Source organism: Diospyros lotus, chromosome 15 (assembly GCF_014633365.1).
Source record: "Diospyros lotus cultivar Yz01 chromosome 15, ASM1463336v1, whole genome shotgun sequence".
Classification (NCBI taxonomy): Eukaryota; Viridiplantae; Streptophyta; class Magnoliopsida; order Ericales; family Ebenaceae; genus Diospyros; species Diospyros lotus.
In genome coordinates, this window is record NC_068352.1 from 4,148,180 (window position 1) to 4,173,478 (window position 25,299).

At 35.5% G+C, this 25,299-nt stretch overlaps 4 protein-coding genes across 5 annotated transcripts; 1 reads left to right on the forward strand and 3 right to left on the reverse strand.

The window, feature by feature from the left end:
• Positions 1–499: 499 nt before the first annotated feature.
• Positions 500–3,406, reverse strand: LOC127792652 (40S ribosomal protein S8-like). Its single transcript, XM_052323251.1, has 5 exons — positions 3,312–3,406; positions 3,147–3,219; positions 2,259–2,589; positions 1,091–1,260; positions 500–846 (listed from the first exon to the last, which is right to left on the reverse strand). Exons 1-5 carry the CDS (start codon positions 3,313–3,315, stop codon positions 762–764), a joined length of 663 nt encoding a protein of 220 aa, XP_052179211.1. The 5' UTR covers positions 3,316–3,406; the 3' UTR covers positions 500–761.
• Positions 3,407–7,463: 4,057 nt separating this feature from the next.
• LOC127792392 (probable cytokinin riboside 5'-monophosphate phosphoribohydrolase LOGL10) lies at positions 7,464–11,935 on the forward strand. Of its 2 annotated transcripts, XM_052322867.1 has the most exons (5): positions 7,464–7,845; positions 9,963–10,091; positions 10,253–10,437; positions 10,542–10,819; positions 11,787–11,935. In XM_052322867.1, the coding sequence occupies exons 1-4, from the start codon at positions 7,642–7,644 to the stop codon at positions 10,798–10,800; spliced, it is 777 nt and encodes a 258-aa protein (XP_052178827.1). In that variant the 5' UTR covers positions 7,464–7,641; the 3' UTR covers positions 10,801–10,819; positions 11,787–11,935. The 2 variants fall into 2 exon arrangements, with proteins under 2 accessions (XP_052178827.1, XP_052178826.1); XM_052322866.1 differs by lacking the exon at positions 11,787–11,935 and having other exon boundaries at positions 10,542–10,942.
• Positions 11,591–15,739, reverse strand: LOC127792393 (chloroplastic import inner membrane translocase subunit TIM22-2-like). The gene is given in 6 exon segments (XM_052322868.1): positions 11,591–11,959; positions 11,961–11,977; positions 12,618–12,671; positions 12,752–12,824; positions 13,021–13,085; positions 15,461–15,739. Coding segments are annotated over 6 exon segments (594 nt in total). The 5' UTR covers positions 15,648–15,739; the 3' UTR covers positions 11,591–11,761.
• A 1,045-nt stretch (positions 15,740–16,784) lies between these two features.
• LOC127791325 (kinesin-like protein KIN-12F) lies at positions 16,785–23,790 on the reverse strand. Its single transcript, XM_052321122.1, is given in 17 exon segments — positions 16,785–17,290; positions 17,472–18,266; positions 18,411–18,533; positions 18,614–18,712; positions 18,805–19,788; positions 19,887–20,016; positions 20,285–20,434; positions 21,180–21,226; positions 21,228–21,329; positions 21,873–21,968; positions 22,118–22,210; positions 22,303–22,356; positions 22,481–22,540; positions 22,628–22,753; positions 22,833–22,916; positions 23,115–23,252; positions 23,360–23,790. Coding segments are annotated over 17 exon segments (3,603 nt in total). The 5' UTR covers positions 23,633–23,790; the 3' UTR covers positions 16,785–17,041.
• Positions 23,791–25,299: the final 1,509 nt, after the last annotated feature.

The following is a 25,299-nucleotide window of genomic DNA, read 5'->3' on the forward strand; positions in this document are numbered from 1 at the left end:
AAGCCATGTGTGGATAGATTCCAACCCCGAAGGGGCTCAAGCACGCACTGCATCTGCATGAGAAGACAGAACCAGGAACAAGCAAGAAACAAGAATACCCCAACAGGCAACATGCAAGCCACGGACTTTTCCGGCGGCCTTGAAAAATAGGGTGGTTTCTTTGGAGGTGGACGGCGGCGATGGGGCCAGGCCGAACATCCACGAAAGTGCAAGACAACATGAATTATTGGGAGATGATCAGCATGTTGTAAGCCGCCAGCATTGCTCCAACCCCATCATCTCAGTCCTATTATCAAACTGCAAACAATCGTCCAAATGGCAATATTTGGACGATAACTATATTTTATACGTTTCTCAAACCACCCAAATGGCTGAACTATAATTTGATCGAATTGAAACGTGTAATGATTTAACCATAGTTTAAGACATAGCCAAATCACCTAAGCATTTAGTTTAAAAAAACTTTCCCAAACTGCCCATACCGACTATCGTACGCCCCTACCATGAAAGTTCAAGTGAGAACACCCAAGCATTTATGGATCTATGGTTCCATCTATGAGAAGAGGAATAAGATGGGGTTCTAGTTTGACCCCCACCCCCTAAGTAACAAATATGGATATGATGTAACTTGAAAGGCAACAACACTGATAAGACAAAATAGAAATGTTCAAACTAATCATTTGCTCAACCAAAATTCCATGTCTTAAGAGAATTGGGGGAAAAAGACGATAGAAACTCTTAAGATTTTTGGGCAAAAAGCTTCAAGCAGCACCTCCTGCGCTCTTTCCTTTTTTCCTCTGGATCTTCTTCATGTAGAACTCCAGCTCTTTGCCCTCCAATATATACCTGTTTTAAGGAAATTTAGCAAATATTAGGCATCCGCAAACCCCAAATGGGATGCTACCATAATCCAAAAAAAGTACCTTTATGCAGCTAGTGGATTTAGAAATATGCCCAAGCAATACAATTCTTTACCTATTTTTGTTAGGGTGTTAAGATTATTATCCTAAGATCTCATTCACTAGTAGGCAGAAAACTTTTGGTAAAATCAAGAGTGACTACCAGCAGAGAGGTGAAGAAGGTTGCATACCCATCAGCACGGCCGCATTGGCCAGGTCGGGATGAGATTGCAGCCAACAAACGCCCACTGCTAAATTGCTCTTCAACATGTGGATCAAGCTTGCGTTCCTGTTGGCGCTTCTGCAGTTTTCTCATAACATGGTTGCTCTTCTTAGTTTCTTCAGTAGCTGCATCGCCCTCCTATAAGCCATCAAAAATAGAACAGCAAGGAAGAAACTGCTCAGAGGTCTTAAGGTAGCAAATCTTCAATATTATACATATCTACCATCTGGACAGACTGGAAATGTATTCTCAATAATTATCATAAAGAAATCTTCTAATAACAGGATAAGGGCATAAAATACTGAAGAACAGCAAGAAAGAAAGTAACAATGGCCGGAACCGCATAAATTTTTTTCGTTGGTCCTGTTTAAGAAGGAATAGAACACTGATTCATTAGGCAAGAGATTTCACATGACCAACATCAGATGAAGAAAAGGTAAGACCATAATTCACTACATGGTGGGTCACAACAGAACTGAATTCACACTTAACATAAGGCAACTAAAACACAGCCACCAAACACTGCAATCTTAGAGCCCATAACAAAAATCAAGATGGTCCAAAGAAAAATTGAGACAGTTATACATCCAATGCAATAGCCTCCAAAATAAAGGAGGCCACTACATTCCAACAAAACATTTACATCTGTCATCTCAATAGAATAGGCCACCACTATTTTGAGAGAAGTAGCAATCTAACAATGCCTAATCTAACAATGCTATAGGCAACTAGATCATGAAGTTAACATGCAGATTGGCAATGTGATTTCAAGTGGTGCAGCTTGGCAAGTGCTGGATTACATGAAAATGAATATATTTGGTTTTTAGAGCATTAAGCTGTGCAATGATGGAGATTGTGGAGGGCAAGAAAACATGCGGCATTCAACAGCTTTTCAAAGAATTGCATACTTCAGATTTTATCACCAATACCACAGCATATTCAAGTAAAAAGGCAGCCAAAAAGTGACTGCAGAATTACAAGTCAGGCTTGACACATTGCAGGCTGAGCTTTACAAAACAAGTCCAGAAACAATCACAAAATTTAAAAAAAAAAAATATGGAGCTTGATCAACTAATGAAAAAATGATACCAAAAAAAAAAATACTATCTATCAAAATAATTCACAAAATTTCTCACCTCCCCCTCTTTTTTGGTAACAGTTGTTTTCTTTTTGCGACCAATGTCAACACCATAGTGTTGGAGATACCATTGCTTAAATGGAGCTACGTCAACCTGAACAATTGCACTTTTCACCAATGTCTGGGTCCTAACCAACTCATTGTTTGATGCATTATAAACCACATCCAAAATACGGGTCTTCCGAGTCACGGCCTCACTCCCCCAAGAGTAGTTCCCAGTATCCAACCTCAATGCACGCCACTTCACATTCCCACCACGAACCCTTACCCTCCTAACGGTCTTGTTGCTTGACAACTTTGTGTTGGCAGGCTGTCTTCCAAGCTCATACCTTGAAGATAAATATAATGCATTAGCAGATATGCAAAATATTTACGGGTACAAGTATAACACAAATGGATCATCAGTGTTACAAAATTCCCCATATACATAAATTAGCCAACATGAACCTCTATTGCTTAGGGATTAGAAAATTGCAATATATGCATCAGTACTTGGTTACAACTAATTGAAATATGTGCCGCAAACTAATTAAGTGGATGAATCTAAACTCATTAAAAAGAAGAATTATGAGCTGGAGATAAAAATATGAGCGGCAATCAATCAAATAGAGAAAAATGAAGCCGAACTGGTTGTGTGAAATAACAAATCCCTTAATCACAAATACCAACCAGTAAATAACGGCATAACCAACACGTAAATCTCGGAATGAGTAAAAGCAAACAATCAGATCAGAGTAAATCAAAATATGAAGCGATTAGTGTTTTGAGATGTAGTGAGAAAGCCATAAGCTAAGAAAGCTTAAACTCAGAAGCACCGAATTGAATTAGTCCAAAAAAGAACATAGTTTTTGTATGGATTAACGGCAGAGTTGAAAGGAGGCGTTACTTTCTCTTCTTCCTCCAAGCCTTCTTCTTGCCACCAGTGGCACGTCTCTTGTGCATCGAGTCCCGGGAGATACCTACGAACAAAATCAGGGTTTTTCAAGATTAGCATCGTGGCGATGAAGTAGACAACAAGATTGAAGAACGGGAATTGGAGAGTCTGCCATACCCATGGTTGCAGATGGGGGATTCTAGGGTTTCCTCAGATCCTCTGTCAACAGCGACAGCAGCAGCAGCCTTGCATGAAGAAATAAAATGAAGGGGCTGGGAGCAATAGAATAGGATATTCAAAACCCTAATTCTCAAATTACGTTTATATCCTCCAACTTTTGTTGGAAAGACTCGTAGTCCCAAGTGGGCCTGCAGCGAAGGCCCATCAGGACCATCAACAACCCACAAAATCGGCCCGGCTATGACCACTTCGAGGCCCATCTCTATAATATCATATATTTTCTTTCTTTATATTAAATTTAAAGTTATTTTGAATTATCCAATGTCAACTATATTATTTTTACCATATTAACATCTCACATTTTAATTAGATGTTAATTTAGTAATATCTAATATACTCTCTCTTGGAGGCCTCTCCAAAGTCTCAAAATGTGTCATACCTACTTCTAACATTTTTACATGAAAATTTAAAATAAATTATCCGAAAGACATTGATACTTCTTCGTCTATCAACTTCGATCTTTATAAATAAAAAATAATTTTTTTGATTAAATTAAGATTTAAACTCAACTCAAACTACAATTTTCTTATTTTTTTACATTTTTCCATGAATAAACTAACTTGAATATTGAAACACTCGCACAAAAAACACCCTGCATCTCTTATCATTTTTTTTTTCTCAAGTTTCTCAAAAACTTGAAGGGCTGCGTTCTCTTTGCTTTTCAATTTTCAGTTTTGAATTTTGAATTCATTTTCAGTTTTCTGTTTTTAGAAAATTGAAAACGCGTTCTCTTTGTCATTTTGAAAAACTATTTTTCAAAACAAAAAATTAGAAAACACGTTCTCTTTGAAATTTTGAAAATATTTTTTAATAATATTTTATTCAATAAATTTGATTATTAAGTAAATTATAAATATTTAATGTTAATATATTATTAAATATATATATACATTTTAAGTTAATGAATTTTGTAATATTTTTTTCATTATAATAATAAAATATGAATAAATAAATAAATAGATGTATTTTGAGTTTAGAGTTTATTTTGGATGAAAACACTCAAAACAACTTTTTGTTGTTTTGAGTTTCTTTATAATTTTTTTTTTGTTTTCAAAAATGCATTTTTAAAAACAGGAAAGAGAATGCGTTTTCATTATTTTAGAAAACTGAAAACTAAAAATGACTCAAAAACAGCAAAGAGAACACAATCTAAAAGTTTGAGAAAGATGTTCTCCTACCATTTCAAATTTATTGTTATTAGGCAATAATATCTTGAATTATAAATTCATTTTACGATTATACAAATTTATAATTAAAACACAATCTGATTAAATTATAAATAGATAAAATAGAAAAGAAAAAAAAAAGAAATGGAATGAAAGATTTATTCTCTTTATTTAGGAGAGGACGTGATGAAAGTAATGAAATTAAATATAAAAAATAGATAAATGGGATCCATTCTCCTCCAATTTAGAGAAGACCAAAAATGTTTATTTGCAAGAGATGGCATCTAAAATTTATTCCAATTCCATTACTAAAATTCTACCCCCACAAACTAAACTTGACAATGAAATTAATTAATAGATTTATCAAATATATTATCACTCTTATGTAGTAATATTATATTTGATATATATATCAACAAGTATTTTTTTAAATATTATTTGCGTATTTTGCTTAAAAAAAAAATAATTATGTCTACGTTAATAAGAATTAAACTCGTAACTTTTAAACAAATTTAGGGAATCAATCTATTTGAAGAAATGAAGTATCTCAAAAAATTAATATTTCTTTTAGTTGTTAAATGTAAATTATATCTTGTAAATTTTGAATTTTTTATCAATCAATTTTTTGTTTTTGTGTTCCTTAATGACCAAATAATTGAATCTCATATAACAAATTATTCAAGTCATGTAGATTGGAATTTTAATTCAGTTGAATAAAAAATAATTATATTTTTTTCTACTTCTAAGACTAATAATTTTAGTAGTGGACTTGGTTCTTTTAAGTTGTTTGTCATTCTATGTCCATCACAAAAAAGACAAAAATAAATATTTGCTTTATTTAATATCAAACATGAGTTATGAATAATTAATTTATTAAAAAAATTTATTATTATAATAAGACTCATTTTACTTAAACTTTATTTAGAAAATTAGAAAAAAATGTAATTATTAATATTATTTAATTAAATTTTATTTAATTTTTTTATTTTTCTAATCATTAATAATTTAAGAATGGATTGTTAATTCAAAGGAAAATTCTATTCAGAACCCGAAAATTTACTCTTCACAACTCACGTTCCATCAAAATTTTCAATAATTTTAATATACTTGTTTTACCCCCACAACCGACAGCCAATCTTCTCCTCCGATCATCTCTCTCACATCATATATACATATACATATCTAAAAAATTTTAAGTAATATAAATAAATAAATTCTAAATATCTATATTTTAAGTAATTATAAATTAACTAATTTTAAATTTTAAATCATTGTAATTAAGTGTTGAATTTTTAATACTTAAAAAATTTTAAAATTAGTAAATTTATTTTATTGAATTACTTAAAAATACACATATCTAAAAATCCTATCATCATTTAAAATAATTTATTTTAAATATATATATATATATATCTTTACCTAATTCAATAAGATTAATTTAAAAATCCTATCATCATTTAAAATAATTTTTTTAAATATATGTATCTTTACCTAATTGGATAAGATAAATTAATTAATTTTTAAAAAAATTAATAAGAGAAATTAATTAATTTTAAACTTTTTTAAGTATAAAAAATTCAACACCTAATTATAATGATTCAAAATTTAAAATTAATTAATTTATAATTACTCAAAATACAGATATTTAGAATTTATTTATTTGTATTATTTTTTATTTTATTTTATTATAATAAAACAATTTTAGTTAAAATAAAAAGAAAAATAAAACCAGCATTCTCTGACTGCTCAGTCGGGAAGGCTTAATTCCCCACACCGCAAGGTGTAGAGATTTGAGAATCTCCACACCTCGCGGTGCGAGGGTTGCTGAATCCCCCGTACCGCGAGGTGTAGGGAGTTCAAAAAGCCTCGCACCTCGCGGTGCGGAGGTTTCCATGGCCATGGCCATGGAACTTGTATATATATATATATATAAGTGTGCGTGAGTGTGTATATATATATTTATATAGGTGTGTGAGTATATATGTGTGTGTGCTAGGTTGCATGGCTGTGGCCATACTGTGTGTGTATTAGGGTTGGCAATGAGTCGAGCTACTCGTGAACTGGCTTAAGGCTAGAGTCGAAAATTGGCTCAATAAGCTATCTCATGATATAAATGAGCTAAGTTTGAGCTCAAATATTTGGCTCATTTAGTAAATGAGCCGAACTTGAGCTACCATTAGCTCGACTTATTTGGCTCACGAGCCAGCTCGATATATATTAATTTTATAAATTTATTAAACAAAAAAATATTTATTACTTAATACTCAATAATATAAATATATACTTAATAATTTTATAAATATATATATTATATATATCACATATATTATTTAAATATATATATATATATAAAAGTAAAGTAATAGTCAATTTCGAACCGAGCCGAGCTCGAACTAAAAAAATAAGCTCATATCGAGCTCGAGCTGAGCTATGAGCCAAGCTAAAATCAATCAAGCTGAGCTCGAGCTGGACCTAGCTCGGCTTATTGTCACCCCTAGTGTGTGTGTGCATATATATATATATAAGTGTGTGTGAGTGTGTATATATACATTTATATAGGTGTGTGAGTGTATTGGTGTGTAAGTGTATATGTGTGTGGGGGTTACATAGCTGCGGCCTTGCTATGTGTATATATATATTTATATAGGTGATGGCCTAGCGACGAGAGATGATCGGAGGAGAGAGTTGGCTGTGGGTTGTAGAGTAAAAGAGGTATATTAAAATTATTGAAAATTTTGATGGGACGTGAATTTTGACGAGTAAATTTTCAGATTCTGAACAGAAATTTTCCTAATTCAAATGGTATTTTTTTTTATTAATATTTAAAGTAAAACATCATAATAACATTTTTTTTAAATTGACATTTTTGCCCCATTAATTAATAATATTATATTGCGAAAGATGCAAACATTGATGAGTCAGGAACTGCATCGTCGTCTTCCTCTTTTGGTCAGCAATGGCACTATAACAAAGCATATTGATATTGGAACCCTATTCCCATCTCTCCCTCACCATGGAATCTGATTACAACTTGGATCGGTCCCAAATCTCATAGCTGCTCTTCATAGCCAATACCCATCTCATAGCTCCCCCAATTCTTCATGCAAATGGGCTTCTCAATGGCTGGTGCTTTTGTTGGTTCTCATTTTTTCTTCAGAGATTTCCATCACAGCTCTCCAAACTTGCCATCCCTTTATCACAGTTTCAAGCTGCTTCCAGTCTTCAAGTTCAAGCCCCGGCAGAGAAGGATTGCCTGCTGTAAACCTGAATTTTACCAGTTTGAGGAGAGGACAAGCCCTAATCAGGTAATACCCTTTTTTTCTGATCATTTCCCAGTTTCAATATTTATGGTGGTTCTTGGTTATGGGCTTGTGGGTCTCTGTAATTTGTTAGATATGGGGGATTTCCATTTGCATTGGACTAGACAGACTAAGGCCTTGCAGTGACACTTGGCTGATTTTCGGTAGAATTATTTTCAATGTCTCAGCATAATGTCAAATTTATCTCTCTTTTTTGCTAATTCTTAGGAATCTTAGCTTAGTTTACCAGGATGGAGAGGTAAGAAGCTGAAAATGGATAGGGTTGTGAGCAAAGAAAATGGGAACTTGATAAGAGCTGCATGCATATATGGTCATATCATTGCCCTTATGACATGGCGAATAATGAGGGGTTGAATTGTTTATCAGGGGTGATTGGTGTTTCCCCCTGAACCAAACGACATAGATTCACCTAATAATTAATAAATGGCGGTCATCACCTTATTCATCATAATGGGCATTGGAACTTGGAAAGGTTGCAACATGTCTAAGCCTCTAACTTCAGTCGACCAAAGGCAGATGAAGAGATAGCAAGCACATACTAGTCAACTTCCGTCATTCAAAGTGGAAGATCTAGACTACCAAAGCTAGACAACAAGCTGACTTTGAATGTCTGAAGCGGTAGCTTTAGTCGACTAAAGTTGGGCAATAAGGAACTAGTCATCTTCGGTCAATTGAAGAAAAATTTGAGTCAATGAGAGCTCAATAGAAAGCCTCTGACAAAGAAAATTGGGAACTTGATAAAAGCTGGACACTAGATGTGAAAACATAAGGTATATCCTTCAAGACCAACAATCACAAATCTTAATCCCACTTTGGGGTCAATTATATGAATTCTAGATGTTTGCGCTGCAAATGACCAAAGCTGCTAATGAGCAGCTTAAAAGCTCAGTTCAATTTGGGCTCTTTCAAGCTCATTTATTTAGTTAAATAAACAAACTTGAGGCTTGGCTTTTAAACTTGATTAGTAAATGAGCCAAGCTTGAGCTTTAGGGTGCTCAGCTCATCTAGGCTTGCCCAAGCTCATTTAAGTGTCCATTACAGGCTTGCTTGTGACTTGTTCCAAAATAATGTGTGTTGTTTGCAACTGGGGATCTTTTGTGTTTTTCACAACTAAGGATCTTGTGAAATAATGTAGATCTTGTTGTTATCAATTTCACTGTTTATTTCAGTTTGATAGTTGTGGATCTTGTGAAATAATGTAGATCTTGTTGTTATCAATTTCACTGTTTATTTCGGTTTGATTGATATTATTTGAATGCCTTTTTTTTTTTTTTTTTTTAAGTTTTTGGATTTTAACAGTATTGATTACTGAATTGAGCTGTAAACAAGTTTGAAATCAAGCTTACAATAAGTTTTAAATTTAGAGCTTATGAGAAGTCTCATTCAAAGATCTTTTAACATAAATGAGCCAAGCCCAAGCTTAGCCAAAGCTGCTATAAAGTTTTAATAAACGAGCTTGAGCACAAGCTGGAGCCTAGCAAAATTCTAGACAGACAAGCCTAAGCTTCTATGTGCCCGGCTTGACTAAGTTACAGCCCTACTTCCAGTCTTCTATATCCATGATCATATTCATATGGTATCATCTTCAAAGATGAAAAACTTGTTCTGATTTGTGGAGATCTTTTTCTAGAGTTATTTCCAAGTAAATTTCATGGGAACAGCTCATCTTTGGGGACTATTTTGAACTGTTGGCTGAAATTTGGGTTTCAAGACTTCCCTTCATATTTCAGCCAAAAGAGAAATAGAAAAGTTCACGTTAGCTTTCAGTTGGTAATGCTCTGACCTGCTTGGATACTGAAGAGCTATTATTTCTAGCTATGGTATTTGTTCTGCTCCTCACAGTTACTTGGGTTGGCTCAAGAAAGGAAAAACTATCTTTGAGACCAGAACCAAATTTCTGTAACTTGCATGTTAACACACGGCCAATCTGATTTCTAGTTGCATTGTTATCACGTTATTGTTGAGATTAGAAATTATCAACTTGGGTACAGCAGATGCAACTTTTGTTTCTACACCATTCTTAACACAGAAGCACTCTGCCATGAGCATAACTGCTAGTGTTTTCTGTACACTCTCGCTAATATGAACTTGTCGAATAAAAGGTGAAAGAAGAGATAAAACAGTGCTATGAACTCATTCACAGGCTCGGCAGGGGGGTTGTGTATTTGGGTTCTTCGAGGATGGGACCAACTCATCCGCATTACCTGCAAGCACTAGAACTGGGAAGAGAGGCAAGTCAGTCCAGCTTCTTGAATTACTTCCAAAGCACACGCCCATCTGTTTCCTCCCTTGTGGATGAAATACAAACTTAGAGTATTGAACTACAAGTGTACATGGCAAAATGCTGAAAGTTATGTGAAAATTGTATGAGCCGACTTATCTTTGTCTGCAGATTGCAAGTCTCTTGGACTGTACTTCATGGACAGGGGCAGGTCCCGGTCTCATGGATGCTGCAATTAAGGGTGCCTTGCAAGCGGGAAAGCCAGTTGGCGGATTTAAGATAGGCAAAGAAGCTGGTGATTGGACATCTTCGAATCACCACCCATACTTGCCATCAGAAACTTATCTCACTTGCCGGTAAAGCACAGCTCTCTGATCAGATCATTGCACTTAACTTAAGCTTCCATGTCGAATGAAACATGATAAAATGCAGCTTTGTTTCTAACAGAAACACACTGCAGGTTCTTTTCTGCGAGGAAGCATGGACTGGTGGATGCTGCAGTTAGAAACAAGAAGTCAGACAGGACTGCCGTAGTTGCTCTCCCTGGTGGTATCGGGACATTGGACGAAGTGTTTGAGATTCTAGCCTTAATTCAGCTAGAAAGAATTGGGTCGGAGCTGCCAGTCCCCGTTCTCTTGATGAACTACGGGTCTTTCTACTCGAAGCTGCTGGACTTTCTGGACGCTTGCGAGGATTGGGGGAACTGTCGCCAAGGGTGAGGCTTCGTCGCTATGGAAGGTCTGTGACAATAACTCAGAAGCCTTGGCTTACTTGGAAGAGTTTTATCATCTTTCTACTGATAAATTAAGGCACAAGCAAGCAGCCACCAAGAACCACCCCCCCCCCCCCTCTCCCCCCACATGAGAAAAGAAAAATGAGAAGAATTTGAGAAGAGAGCATGAAAAGGATGTGAATACAGATGCTTCGATTCGACTCGAACTTACCTGACCTTACAGTCGAAGTCCATTTGTATGAATTTGTATCATTTGTCATTTCAATTTGCATTGGAATAATAATTTGAGGGCCGAGGTCTAAAAGATCAGGTATACAGTTATGGCCTGGTGGCCATTTTTTTCAGATTTTTAATTTACAATTTTACCCCTTTAAATAGTTGAAAATTGTCGAAAACCATCTCCCTATAACACTAGGCTCTTCTTTTCTTCATGAAATCTTCTAAACAGCTTCACCAATGATGACATTAAATTGAACGATTGTTTGCTTAATTAAGAAAACAAAGTATATATATTATTGTTAAGAGCATTTAAGGCTCTTTTTTAGGGGTATTCTTATTTTTTAGTGTTTTCTTCATAAAATTTGAATTTATGAGCGATAATTGTTTCCTCACAAGACTCAAATTTGAGACCTCGAGCTCATCGTTACTTACCTTGTAACGTTAAATTTGAAATGACACCACTTAAAATCCCTGGGTCCAAGCGTAACTCAGAAGTGCTTGCAAGGAAAGAGTTGCCCACTCAATGACCAGACCAAACGAGCCTAAATGCCAACGTGAAAAGGCAAATTTACAGAACCATTCGTATCAATGCCAAAGAAGAGAATTTATAGACCTGCGCCAAGCACAAACAACAATCCACCTACATAAAGCCATATGAGTTCATCATCTCCTAAATTTGCAGAGCATTTTACACAAACATTCTACAGTCATATGAAGGCAAATCCCTCTCATTTTCTTCTTATTGATTGACAGAAAGAGGAAAATGAATCTCTAAGCTCGTCTGGAAGAGGGAGGGCCAACGGCCGGAGCACGCCAAACCGCCTTGGCTCGGATCTTGCAGACAGTTGAAGCGCCATGGCTGGCTGCTGCTTGTTAAGCCCTTCAATGATGAAGGAGAATACTCCAAAGGTGAGGCAACTCTGCAGGAAGGGCCTGAGGTGCACCTACAGAACAAGCATAAAGGTGCAAACTACCGTGAGTTTGGTGGATTGAAGGAAAGAAATTCCAAGTTCATGCCATGAAGATCTGAATGGACAACACAAACCCTACTGAGAATGAGAATGGGAAGTAAAAGGTTTATGTAGGTGAAGGTATTCATGCAGAAGAACCATCCATACATGCATAGCTCATTTCTGCTTATCATAGAGTTTGATTTCTACTTTGTCCTCCAAAACCCCTGTCCTTGGGAATGGAGCTTAAGGTCCTTAAGCCAGCGCCCCCCCCCCCCCCCAAAAAAAAAAAAAAAAAAAAAAAATTCTCTAGATCTTTCTCTCTCTCCCTCTTTCTTCTATTTGTCTTCATTTTCAGTAGATCAAGTTCACAGGATCAGTACACGCAAACTCTCTGAACCACCACTAGGTCAAATTTGGAACATTAACCCCTGATGTTTTCTGGAGATCCAGATTCATGAAACAGCCAAGCCAGTTATCATAATTAGCAAAATGAAAATTTAGAAACTTAAAACTGCAGGAATTAAATTGCCAAGCAGAAGTATAACAGAAGAGCCAGGAAACTTGGCCATAGCAAAACCAACAAGAAGAATTGCAAGTAATTGCAAATTCACATTACAGAGGGATGAAGTACCTGGGAAACTTAAGGCAAGACCAGTGCAACATCCGGCCACTCCTGCATTGATGACTGTGGGGAAGAAACAGAAAAACAAATTAAAAAGGGAAGAATTCATGCCAGGTGTCAGTACTGCAGTTGAGATATCTTACCATCATCCTTCCCTCGCAGTCTTTTCAGAAAGCAGAGAACCAAACCATGAACTCCAGATAAAACAGCAAATGTCTGGAGAAGGGCAATGACATAAGTTATAACAAAGAACTTGTGAAAATAGAGGGGGTACAAGAACGAGGGATAACTTCATAAGAAATAAGGCCATTCAAGTACACACACACACACACACACACACATATGAGAACCTGAAACTCCTCCAAATTTATTTCTCCAATCAAAATTCTTGTAAATTTAAGAACTCCCATACCTTGGCAGAAGATCCTGCCTCTGAAAATGATCCTTTAAACCCTTTCTTCTTAATCAATCCTGAACCTGAGAGACATTCCCACAAAAGTAATTCATCAGGCCACTGCCTAAATCTTACAGAATATGATGAAATTGTTATTTGTGGCAAGCTGGACTCGATTTGGTAGCCCTGAGGAAGAATTAAACATGACATGGAACCTGCAATTTAATGATATTATCTATTTTCCTAACCATGCACCAAATAAAGACTTTGGTAGATTCATTCAATAGGGTTGTTTTTGATCCAAAGAAATTCATCCAAATTCACAATGTTAAGTAAAGGATGAGGATACAAGGCTAACAACCCTACTCACAAGTACCATGGGAAAGAAGGCACAAGCATTGCAAAACATCTAAGAGCTCATTAATTTTATTTTAACATCCATAACAAGAACAAAAGAACACATATACAGCATGTTTTTTCCACTACTATAAAGGTGTGACTTCAGATTGCTTTATTCCACATTCTTAATTATGTCATTGCCTCGTCTAAGTGTGAGAAGACATTGCTAGATGTTGAAACCCAGATAATGAGTTGGCACATGCAAAATTTATCATTCACCTACTTAAATTAATAAAAACCCATTTCTGTTAACATTCATACTCCAATTCTGCAATCAATGGAAGGTCATTATTCAGAATACAAGTGACATGCTGACTTCAGTGCATAACATAGCATTTTATTACATTTCTGCAATTAATAGCAGGTTAAAACTCCAAAGCCAAGTGGTGCATAATGACTTCAGTATAAAATATAGAAATCAAAATTGCAACTGTTGAGTTTCTAATGCTTATCGCTCACATATGACAGCAGAAAAATAGCTCTTGAATTATTCCCATATTAGTCACATCCAACCTTTTAAATCCACATTGAATGTTTACATGATGGTTTCAGATACAGTGTTAGCAGACTTCACTGTTGTAACTTGCAGGGCCCTAACTAAGCTCTACCATATACAAGAATACGTGTTAAAAACTTAAAATGCAACAGTTTTCTCAAGTACAGAAGAAACAAAACCAAGGTAGATCATTGGTGTCACTTCATTGCTCGCATTCTCCTTTGTGGCACAAACATACTTTGGAGTTCATATTTAACTTTTTTATACGATGGTTTTGGGTATTACATTAGGAGAACTCATTTCGTTAAATTTGGATAACCCTAACTAATCCCTTCAACATACAAGTGTCAATGTTTGAATATACTAGTCTTCTTGATGCATAACCATAATTTAGAGTACAAGAATATACATTAGAATATACTAGTCTGACGGGTTATTAATAAGAAAACAAATCAGTGCACTTAGTAAGACACTCCAGTACATGTGATTATTCAAAAACTAGCTTCACATCCTTGTTGCATCTACAAACCATCCAACATTCAGCTTATTTCCGTAGAACTAGAACACTTGCATTCCCAAAGATATCACCACCCATTTTGATAGACAAAATGAAGATCTAATATTTTAAAAGTAAATTTATGACACACTTATCTTATTTGATAAGCATTATAGGATTGATCATCGTATTAGATACTTAAACCTATTTGACTATCTTATTACATAAATCGTATAAAATAACAAAAGTGTAATTATTTAATTATTTTACTAGATAAGTGTTATAAAGTTAATCTCCTAGAGTCTGGGGGAGGGGGGGTTGTAATTTCTCCTAAAGCCTTAGAGCAAATTAAGTTGTTTTTCATTATAAATACAGAATATGTATGATAGATTTTTTTTTTTTAATGCATTGATTCATCGAGTACAAATTTCATAGAGACTTTTGTTTGGCGATGGAAGGGAGCAAATCTTTAGCAAAATAGGTAGAGGACAATCAAGAAAAACTTGGTGGAAAACTTTTAGTTATGATATAAGTTATAAGGGTCTTACAAAAGATAAGCCTATATAGATATAAACAATTGACGGGCCGTGCCCACATTTGGATTTAAGGCTTATTGTGTTGTTATGGCATTGAGTACAAATCAATTCTTTGACTGTTTGAGATTCTTTCTTTTCTCTAGCATTACCAAAGATCTTTTTCTCTTTGTTTTTACAAGGTTGTGGGTTTAGTAGTGTACTTAACCTTTTCTCATGCTTAGATTAAAGAAGGAGAAGCTTGCATCCTTGCATTAGCAGCAAAATTAAATGTTTACTGTCATGATAGAAACAAACAGAGAAGCCAAACGCCGCATTCTCGTATGAGCTAGTGTCTCAAAATGTAGGCTCATCTACTTTGCAAGCGAACATATATAAAATTTAATCACCATATAACTGAACACATCGGAACCATTTTCAGCAATTGCAATTCAAAGAATTACAGTAATCGGAGTTCAATATCAATAAGAAAGCAAGAACATATAAAATTCATGGAACGCAAACACGAAAGAAAACAGAGGGAAGGAGAGCGACCGTAGCCGAAAATGGAGCCCAAGACAGCGCCGGCAGCGGAGTCGCCGGCGAACCTGAGGAGGCAAACGACGGGAGGAGTCGACGGATTGCTACGGCCCGTTGCGTCCATAGTAGGGCTAGAGCTAGGGTTAGGATTTGAATTGGTCTGGAGTTCTGAATCGGAATCAGAGGCTGGAGAATCCGCCATCTTCGCCTTCTGTATACGTGAAGCCCCCAAAAGCCCTAAACAGTTTTTTTTCTTCTTCTTCCTCCTCCGCGTCCACTATGCTCCATCATCCATTATCGGTATCCCGCATAAACGACGTCGTTTTCCACGTCATATTTCGATGACTGACACCAGCTGCGGTTGAGTATGGTCAAATTCTAAATTTTACAGAAACGAAATAGAAAAGCGGATATGATACGAATTAAAAATAAAAAAAAATATTTTTTTAAAAATTAAGAAATAAAATATTAATAAAAATAATTTTTTATATAAAAATGAACATAAATATATATATTCATAAATCATGATTTATTAATTAAAAATAAATAATAATTTTTTTAAAAAAAATCAAACCTAAGTTTCATCTCTAATCTTTTTATGAACGAAAATATTTTTTAATATTAGGAAAAAGTTTCAAATTACAGATATAGCCTATTTTTTTGTGTTTCTCAATGTTTCAATACAAGAAATAATTGAGAAATATCGAAACAATACTTCCGAGAAATGTTGAAATTACAGTAACATTCCTTATTTTTAGATTTTTATTATGAATGAGAATTATATTGGATTGTCAACAATAAAGATGTCAATTGAGTTAGATGGTTATTGTAATAAGTTAAATCCATAGATATCAATATAATACACTCTATGAATAAAAAAGAACATATGATTAAAATTTAAATAGTTATAATTTTTTTTTTTTGATAACTAAGTGTCAGATCTTGCACTCTACTATTTTGGTGGACCGAGGTGGTAAATCATGATTTAATCTTCATATAACTCATTCAGGAAGTTTCGAACTTAAAATCTCAGATATGTCTACCATCTGCTTTTGCCATCAGTGCCACTCATGAGCTATTAAATAGCAATAATTTTAACAATTGTAATTGTGGGTAAATTATCAAAGTCCTTTTGTAATTGTTACAAGGCAATACATTGGACAAACGAAGTCCAATTTCTATAATTTTTTAGTCTAAAGGTCTTAGATGTAAACTTTGCTTCAACTTCCTTTGGTAATTAGCTGACCTTTTATTTCTTAAAACATTCTGAATGGCCAAAAAGCCCAAGACAGTGGATAAATTATTAAGATATGAAAAGCTAAAGAGATAGAGATCCAAATGAAAATAAGAAAACCACACACCCATATCTTTACTACAACAAGAAGTGGATGAAAGAAGGGAATTTGTTTTTGTTTGAACAGCCAAAAGGAAGGAAAAGAACAGTAGAAAATGATAGGGAAAGAGCTTTCTTTCAGTCATCTTCTGAAATGGAATGGAAGAAAGAACAAAAAGAATAGGAATGAGATAGAAATTTCACATGAATTATACAACTGCTGATTGGCTTGGACCCAAGTAGGGTCTTGATGCAATCAGGACTCAGTAATGATCTTGATATATGGCTCCAAACTCTGCTCTCCATGCCTGGTCATCGTCATCGGGCAGCGAGGCAGTGTTGTATGCTACATCAGAATCCTCCCTGTACAAAGGTCTCAGTGCAGATTCTGGGAGTCTGCTCTCTGCAAGGTACTGTTTCATGGTGATCATCTCCATTTTGTGCTTTCTTTTGAGCTTCTCCACTTGCTTTTTTAGCTTCTCATTCTCTTCCTCAACCTTTGTGAAATTCTCCTGGTAGCCAAAGACACAGCAGATACAGCAAACAATCTTTAAGTGTTTATTTAACATAGCTAAGACTAACAATAAAACATTTCAGAAATGGTCTGTTTCTTTCTTTGCTTCTTCCAGTTAAGAACATCAAGGGTATGCCGTAAGAAGACTTGAAAAAGATGTGAATGATATAAGTACATACCTCTGACACTGAAGCTGCTTCCTCAGCCTCTCTCAGCCTCACAAGGAGCTCTCCAGCTGCGTGAACAGCTTCTGCAGTGTCTCTAAGTTGGATTTTAAGGCTTCTGTTCTCCTTTTTCAACAATTCCATTTCCCTTGCTCTTTCCACTCTAAGGGCTGATAGCTCTGCTGCCAAGGACTTCGCATAACGAGAGCCACGACCCTTTGCTCCTGCCTTTGCAAATGCCTTTTTCACCTCTGCCACCCCTTCCATCATGAGGCGGTGCTTTTCGGCCAGATCATTGTACTTCTCCTGTAGCTCAGCATAGTGTTCGACCATTCTAGCATGCCCATGGACAGATCTTTGAAGTGCATCATCTAACTCCTCGGTGCACTTCTTTTCTAATCTCAACTCCATCTCCACCTTCTCTGCACGTCCGCGGTTGGTTTCAAGATTGAGTCTCAACTCATCAGTCAAAGAAATCCAGTCACTTTCCATTTCCATCCATCTCTGTCTTTCTTTCTCAAGTTCTTCCTCATTGTTACCCCCAAGGGAGTATGCACCACTTTTCCTCAACTGAATTGATCGTGACAACAAGGAGGATCTCACTCTCCCAGACGATGCTTTAGGAGATCCATCAGTAACAGACTGCAACTTGCTTCTTAAGCTTTGAATTTCACTGAGGAGTGCTTCCTTCTCATTAATATCGAAGGATGTGTTCCCATACTCGTTCTCCATCTCTTCCCTGACTTCTTTTATATCACATTTTTCATTCATATCCTCTTGCTCATTATCATATTTATCCCAACCCAGAAACTGTATAGATTATTTGAAAAAACAAGGAAAAGAATAAGAAGAAAGAAAGAAAACCAGGAACACATATCATATAAGAACAAAGTGATCAGAATAAACGGAAAGTCCAATAGGTGCTTTTTATTGCATAATGATCAAATTACTAACCTTCCTTTCATCCTCCAGCGGAATAGATTTTTCATTCTGGGGCTTCTCAACAAGTACTATCTCATTCTTCAATTCCTCAGCAACTAGAGTATTACCTTTGCTGTCATGTTTATATTGCTCTACCTGCAAAACTATAAATTATTAACGATGTGAAGTCTTAATTAAATCTTCATCTTGACATAGAGAGGACAAGAAATCATTACCAGAAGATTTAGCTGCTCAATTTTGGCTGTTTGCTCTGTGCAAATATTTTGCAGCTCCTTCTCTCTCCTAATGGCTTCTGCCAAATCTTTTACAACATCCTGGTAATGAAGAAATAGAACAGGTGAACATGGAGAAAAAGATGTAATTGACTAACTTCAAAGGCATTGAGAACTTGAATCCAGACATACTTAGGAACTTCGGCAGTTGGTCTATTTAAATTATCCTGTACTTCCGTTGATGTAAATCCTCCTGCCCTCCGGCATGATGCACATAGAAAAGAAGCAGAATGTCCATCAGAAGATGACCTCTCTTTTGGTAAGGTTTGTTCAGAAGCATTGACTTTGTCAACTGTTGGACATGGCTTCAATGCCAAGTGCTCAAAAGAGAATGCAACTGAAGGTGTACTTGATGCTGAATTCCTCTGGTGATAGTCAATTATCTGTAAGCCTCTTTGAAGGCTAGTTGCCAGGGACTCCGTGGGGCCTGGAAATATCTTGCTTGAATGCAGAGAGGATCGAATGTGATCACCTCCATTACGTGACTTTCGTAATACATCTGAATTGAACTTAGAACTCTCTGATACAATGTTCTCACTTGCCAGATGAGTCGATGCAAATGCTATGCTTTTCCTGTTGTTATTTTGAAATTTTGGAGACTCAGACAAGGTTGGATCTTGGAGCACTGGAGCGTGACAAAATGAACTAATTGAAATGCTGCTACTCCGTAATGTAGTATCTGCTGTCCTAAAACTGTTGGCCCCACATGTAACGTTATCGGCAGATGATGTGCTCTCCTCTTGTTGAAGTTGCGTCTGAGAATTTTCTAGGCTAGTTTCTTCAAGTTCACTTTCTTCTAGACAGCTTCCATAATGTTCACTTGTCCTGTCTGTGTCAGAACCTCCTTCTACAGAAGAAAACTGAATGCAGGTTCTGTTTTCATAGGTGTCTTCTATATTCTCTTCACCCGAACTATGCAAACTGTCTAATTGGAGACGTAGTTCTCTTACATCATCCTCATTAACATTTACTTCCTCCTCGATGTCATTATCAAAGTGGGGTAGGATCAATGAACGATTAAGGCTCAATCTCAACTGATTCAAGCTTTCACGTGTGCTTTGAACTTTAGAGAACCCACATTTGCCTGATACACTTGATTTTGCTCTTATGAGTTCTTCCTGCAATCAATAAGATGTAGGTCATCATCATCATTGTCATTATAATTCAGTCATCAGCCTTATAATGCCTCATCCAGAAATAAGTTTTTTTAAAGTACCTTTAGTTGACGAATCTGGTCACTCAGGTCATTAACATGATCCTCTGATATTTCATTGACTACTGGCTCATTGTGGATGGATTTTACTCTCTGCCCGAATCTGAGTGTGCTTAATGTTTCACAGCTACTCCTACACCAAAGCATTGAACAGAGATGATCATAGCTTTTAATATAAAGAAGCATATAAAAGAAAGGAAAGAACAATGCGCATTGCTTATAAACTTGTTGCCATTGGATCATTCAGACGTTTAAAAGGCTTCTATATAACAGCCACAGTAGAAAGACAGTAGAAGTGATTTATGAAACCACCACCAACTTCATTTATACCACCATATAGACAAGTTTATGAAGTTACTAGTAAGCCACAACATAGAGGAGTCTGATGAATGTTAACTTACTTGTTGTCTGGAGAAATGGCACATATAACGGCAAGCTTGGCATTTCCACCAAGTGATTCCTTCATCAAATGTGTTAACCTGGAGCTTCTGTAAGGAACTTCTCGAGGCTTTCCTGACTGAGTTTCTTCAGCAAGAATATTGACTAGGTGCCTGAAACAATTAAGGAACCATTACTACAATAGTGCAGTAGCTGAACTCAAAAAATGGCCAATTCACTTGCATATATATAGGGAGAACAACAAAATAGATAGCAGCGGTACCCAAAGTTGATTGAATTAGCTTTCATGGACACTAACACGGTTAATGCAGCCATACCTAAGGTAATTTTATGTCTCACCTTGAAATCTTTAACATGTACATAAAAAGAAAGTAGTAAATCAGAAGCCATATTCAAATTTGCTAACAACTCTTTATTCTTATTAAAAAAAACTGCAGTATTACCTCAAGTAGTCAGAGCTGTGTTGTATTTTAAATTCACAAATGGGAAAACAAAAACAGAACATCATTGCAACTTGCTTTTCACTATATAATGAAAAGAAAAGGAAACATTACTAGTGGGTGAGACTAGATCGGACACTATATCTCATTAGATAGCAGAGGACCACAGACAACATTCGCATATCCAACTTAAAATAGCTGGACCTGGGCTTCATTGAATTTGAACACAATTTCCAGAGTATTAAATAAGGATCTTCACTAGTTATTGTTTGACATACTAGGATCTACAGAAACTATGGGAGATTATAATAGTAAGTTGAGCATCCTCTATCTACTAGGAGAAAAGTATTTCTCAACATCACACTAAGAATAACAATTTTGTTCTTCAAAATATCAACAAAAAACATAGAGTTAGATAAAGACTATCAGTATCTTGATATAATTCAATGCGTTATACCCCAACTGCGATAGAGACTTCTTTACGCATTTTTCCTCCTTCACACCCTTGCTTCCCAGCATCATCAAGTTTATTTCTTTCCGGTCCAGCAAGATCAACAAGGCTGATTCTGCTGGTCTTTGAACTGCTGAAACATTTTGATGATGTCCCCTGTGGCAAGGATTTTCCACAGAGAGAGAGAGAGAGAGAGAGAGAGAGAGAGAGAGTTAGAAGTTATCATAAAAAAACTTACTAAAACACGTGTTAAGCACCTAGGAGCATAAGACGATGGATGGTGGTGAAACTCCCTTCTCTTGATGATATACTCAGTTTAGGGATACTGAAAAAGTATGCATGTACCTCACTAAACCAAGCGAGCCACTGTGTGGCTCCCAAAAAAAAATTCAAGTATATATCAGTTCACCTTTTAGCCAAAAGCTAGGAAAAGTATTAACCCATATAACCCTTGAACCCAACGTAGTATAAGTTGGACCTAGCACAAAGAAGGAGAAGAAGAAAAAACCAGTTCGACCTATGAATGAATAATGGATTAAATGATGTGGATAATAAATGATTTTTTGAACATGAAAACTACAAAAGGTTGGGGTATCGTATCAATATACCATTTCACTTTAGTCAAAACACAACCCTAATATAAAGTCAGAAACTCTAGTAGTAATTGATAGAAACTTTGGCATCATTGTCTTATTATACCTTACACCAGGATTCAATCACACATGTAAACACAATATGTGATCTTGAACTTTTTGAATTTATGCTCGTCGCTCCAACCTTCCTATTTGAGAGCCCCTGCACACCAGAATGGAAAGTTAACAAGCATGAAACAAGCATCTGCAAAGAAAACAAGAAGTAGCAATCCATGCCGCTAAATTAAATAAATAGTAAGACATATGCCCTTGGAGAACAGTGTAAGATCTAAATGCTTTGTTATTTCCTACCTTGATTAAAATTTGGGTAACGTCCTCATAACTTGTTACATATTCCTCAGTCAAATTCTCTACATAAAATCCATGTTTGGCATCATCCCTTATCTGCAACAGTTTTAACTACTATTAAGCACACAACAAAGGAAATTGACAATATATTGAGGAGAGGATAGAGGGTAAAATGAAGCTAAACCAACCTCTAGGTTGCGTTGAGTTGCATCAAGTAAATCGCCAATTTGTTCATTGTATATCTGCAACAAAATACATATAGAAAAACATAAAACATCTTAGAGCCAAAACCCTCGTTTGTTCACAATATGAAACACGAACATCTTAGAGCCGAACATTAAAAAACACGCGTTAGAAAACACGAACCTCAAGGAATGAACAGCGGCATTGATAATTTATCTGTTTAGCTTCTGAATTGTCCTGTTCCTAAGTGATGGAATAAGCAGACAAAAAATATTACACCTCAACACTAGTGATATCTCTTTTTTAACCAGATAAGTAAACAGAGCCTACTCTCTGAATCTCAGAGAACAGCATCCGGAAGATCCGTGGAACAATGCCCTGGTGACTATTGCCTTCCCATCCCTCAACCATTGCGCTTGGAGGACCCCACATTGTGTAAGTCTTGCCACTTCCAGTCTATGGAGAATTTATGAAAGGTTAGTTATAGTAAAATTACAATTCAGTGATCAAGAGCTAGGGCATTTGCTAGAGATACCTGTCCATATGCCAAGACTGAGGTGTTGTAACCCGCTAATGCATTTTTAACTAAAGGAACACCAACCAATTGAAAAACATCCTCCTGAGAAATGAAATCATCATTTCAGAAATCAAAACCCTCAAATTCACTGTTTGGTAGCCAAGAAAAAAACTCCACAATTTCTTCTTCTTTGTTTATCATGATATGCCAATTAAGTGAAGCAAAGAAAATTAGTAAATGATGGAAAATTTCAGTTAATTCAGACAATACTACTAATAAAACAGGGAAAATAAATGGAACCTGGTTCGATTTTGAGTCGAGAACTGAATCAAAGTTAAACTTCCTCTCCCCAACAGCTACTGACTCATCTGAGATCTTCCTGACAAACCAATCTCCTTCTCTTTCACGACCATTATCTGGTCTAATCCTCACTATAACCTAATAACATCCAACAATGCACGCAATTATGTCAGAAAATAAAGGTATACCCCTTTAAAATCGAGAAAATTGAGCAAGGACCATTTCGAAAAGGAAACAATTAGTACCTTGACTGGTGGATCTGATGAAGGTGATATTACTTTCGTCGCAGAGTCTGATCTAGTGATCTCTCTCTGCGGAATTTCCAGTTTCTGGAGTGATTGCTTAGGAAGTGGGCCATTGCCGATCTGAGTGTTCGGATCCGTCGGCGGAATGTTTTCACTATCAAGCCTCGATTTAGATCGATTTAACTTCATCTTCTGTTTGGTAGAGACCGATTTGGGAAGAAGGTTACGGATTGACGAGGTTGAGATGCTTCCCAGGAATCGATTCTCCGACATCTCTGCGTTCAACTTTTTCCCTTGGGAGAGAGAGAGAAAAACAGAGGCAGAGAGAGATCTGATGAAGAGAACAGAGAGAGAGAGAGAGAGAGAGAGAGAGAGAGAGAGAGAGAGAGGCGTTGGAGGAAGGAAGAGCGTTTTGGCTTTAGCGAGAGAGAGATGGGGACGATGACCGTTGAGAAATTTGATTTTGTACACCTTTTAGGGTTTGAAAATTTTAAGCCTCTAACTGTTAAAATTACAACAATATCCTCACGAGTTGTCCTTTCGTTTGCTTCTGCCGACGAGTTGTGATAGGTTTGTTTGGTCCAACCAAAAGATTCAAAAATTATAGCCGTTTACGCTCCCAATCAAAAATAGATAAATAAATAAATTGAAATCACTATAAATATTATACAATTATTAATTACACTCACCTCCCCAAAATTTGCCATGATATTCATTTTTTAGAAATATCTTTAAAATTGTTTAAATTAATCTTTTCTTAAAAAAATTAAATTAATCAAAAAAGTATATTGTCATCCATATGAATTTATTAACTTTTGGTTAATTTATTCCATATGTGTGATGGTAGATTATTACATACATCTGATATTTACATAATGTATAATTAAAAAAGTTATAATTATCATTAACTTTGTATAAACAATTGTACCTCATATCGAAGAGGGGATGAATTAAGTGTTTAAGATTTTAAAAAAATTGTAGATGTTTTCAAAGATAAATAACAAAACTGTGAAATATAAGTAAAAGACATAATCAAAAATTGCTAAAGATACAAGAAATAAAGTGGTTCGGCTAAACCCAATTTACTTTACTACTCTATTTCTCCACTAGAGATTTCAAAATCCACTATCACCTCATACTTCACCAAGTAGGCTTTCTATCAAAATCGTTAAAAATTACAACTTCATATTTATACAAAAATAAGCCTTCTAGCACAACCACTCAAAATTTATAACACAATTACAAAGAGAATAATTTGAGAGTTGACACTCTCAATTATAAGAGTCTCTCTCAGAATTATAAGAAGACTTAAACAAGATGATACAAAAGATAAACATACTTGGTCGAGAGAAATATTGAAAATACAAGCACTAATAAGAAGAATAAAATTACGTATAAGTTCTTATAACTTCATTTCTATTCATTAGTCTTTATAATGCATCATTGAATTAAAATATATAGACTTCACACGAGCATTGAAAAAAACTAACTATTTGGAGCCTACAAAAACTAGTCTTTAAAAAAATCTGTGATGAAAACTGTTGACAAATTCAAAAAATTGATCGATTATTTTTTAGGAATGCACATAGACCTGTCAACAAGTTGGAGAAACCAATTGATTGATTTCAAAAAATCTAATGCAATAGTTGTCGACTAATAATGGGCGAGATCATGCAATTAGCCGATCAACAGGCATATTAGGTCAACCAATAACTTTCAAGGAAACAATCGATTGATTTTTAAAAACGGTTGATAGTTTATTTGCCTTTAACAATCCAAAGGATACATGAATAAAATGATCGACATAGACGACAAAGCAATCAACAAATTTGACACAAAAGATTTGAATATGATGGAAATATTTTAAGATAAAAAATTTCCTTTGACATTTGATAATTTCCTTTGGTATTATTTTTGATTTCTAAAGATAAATGTTGTTT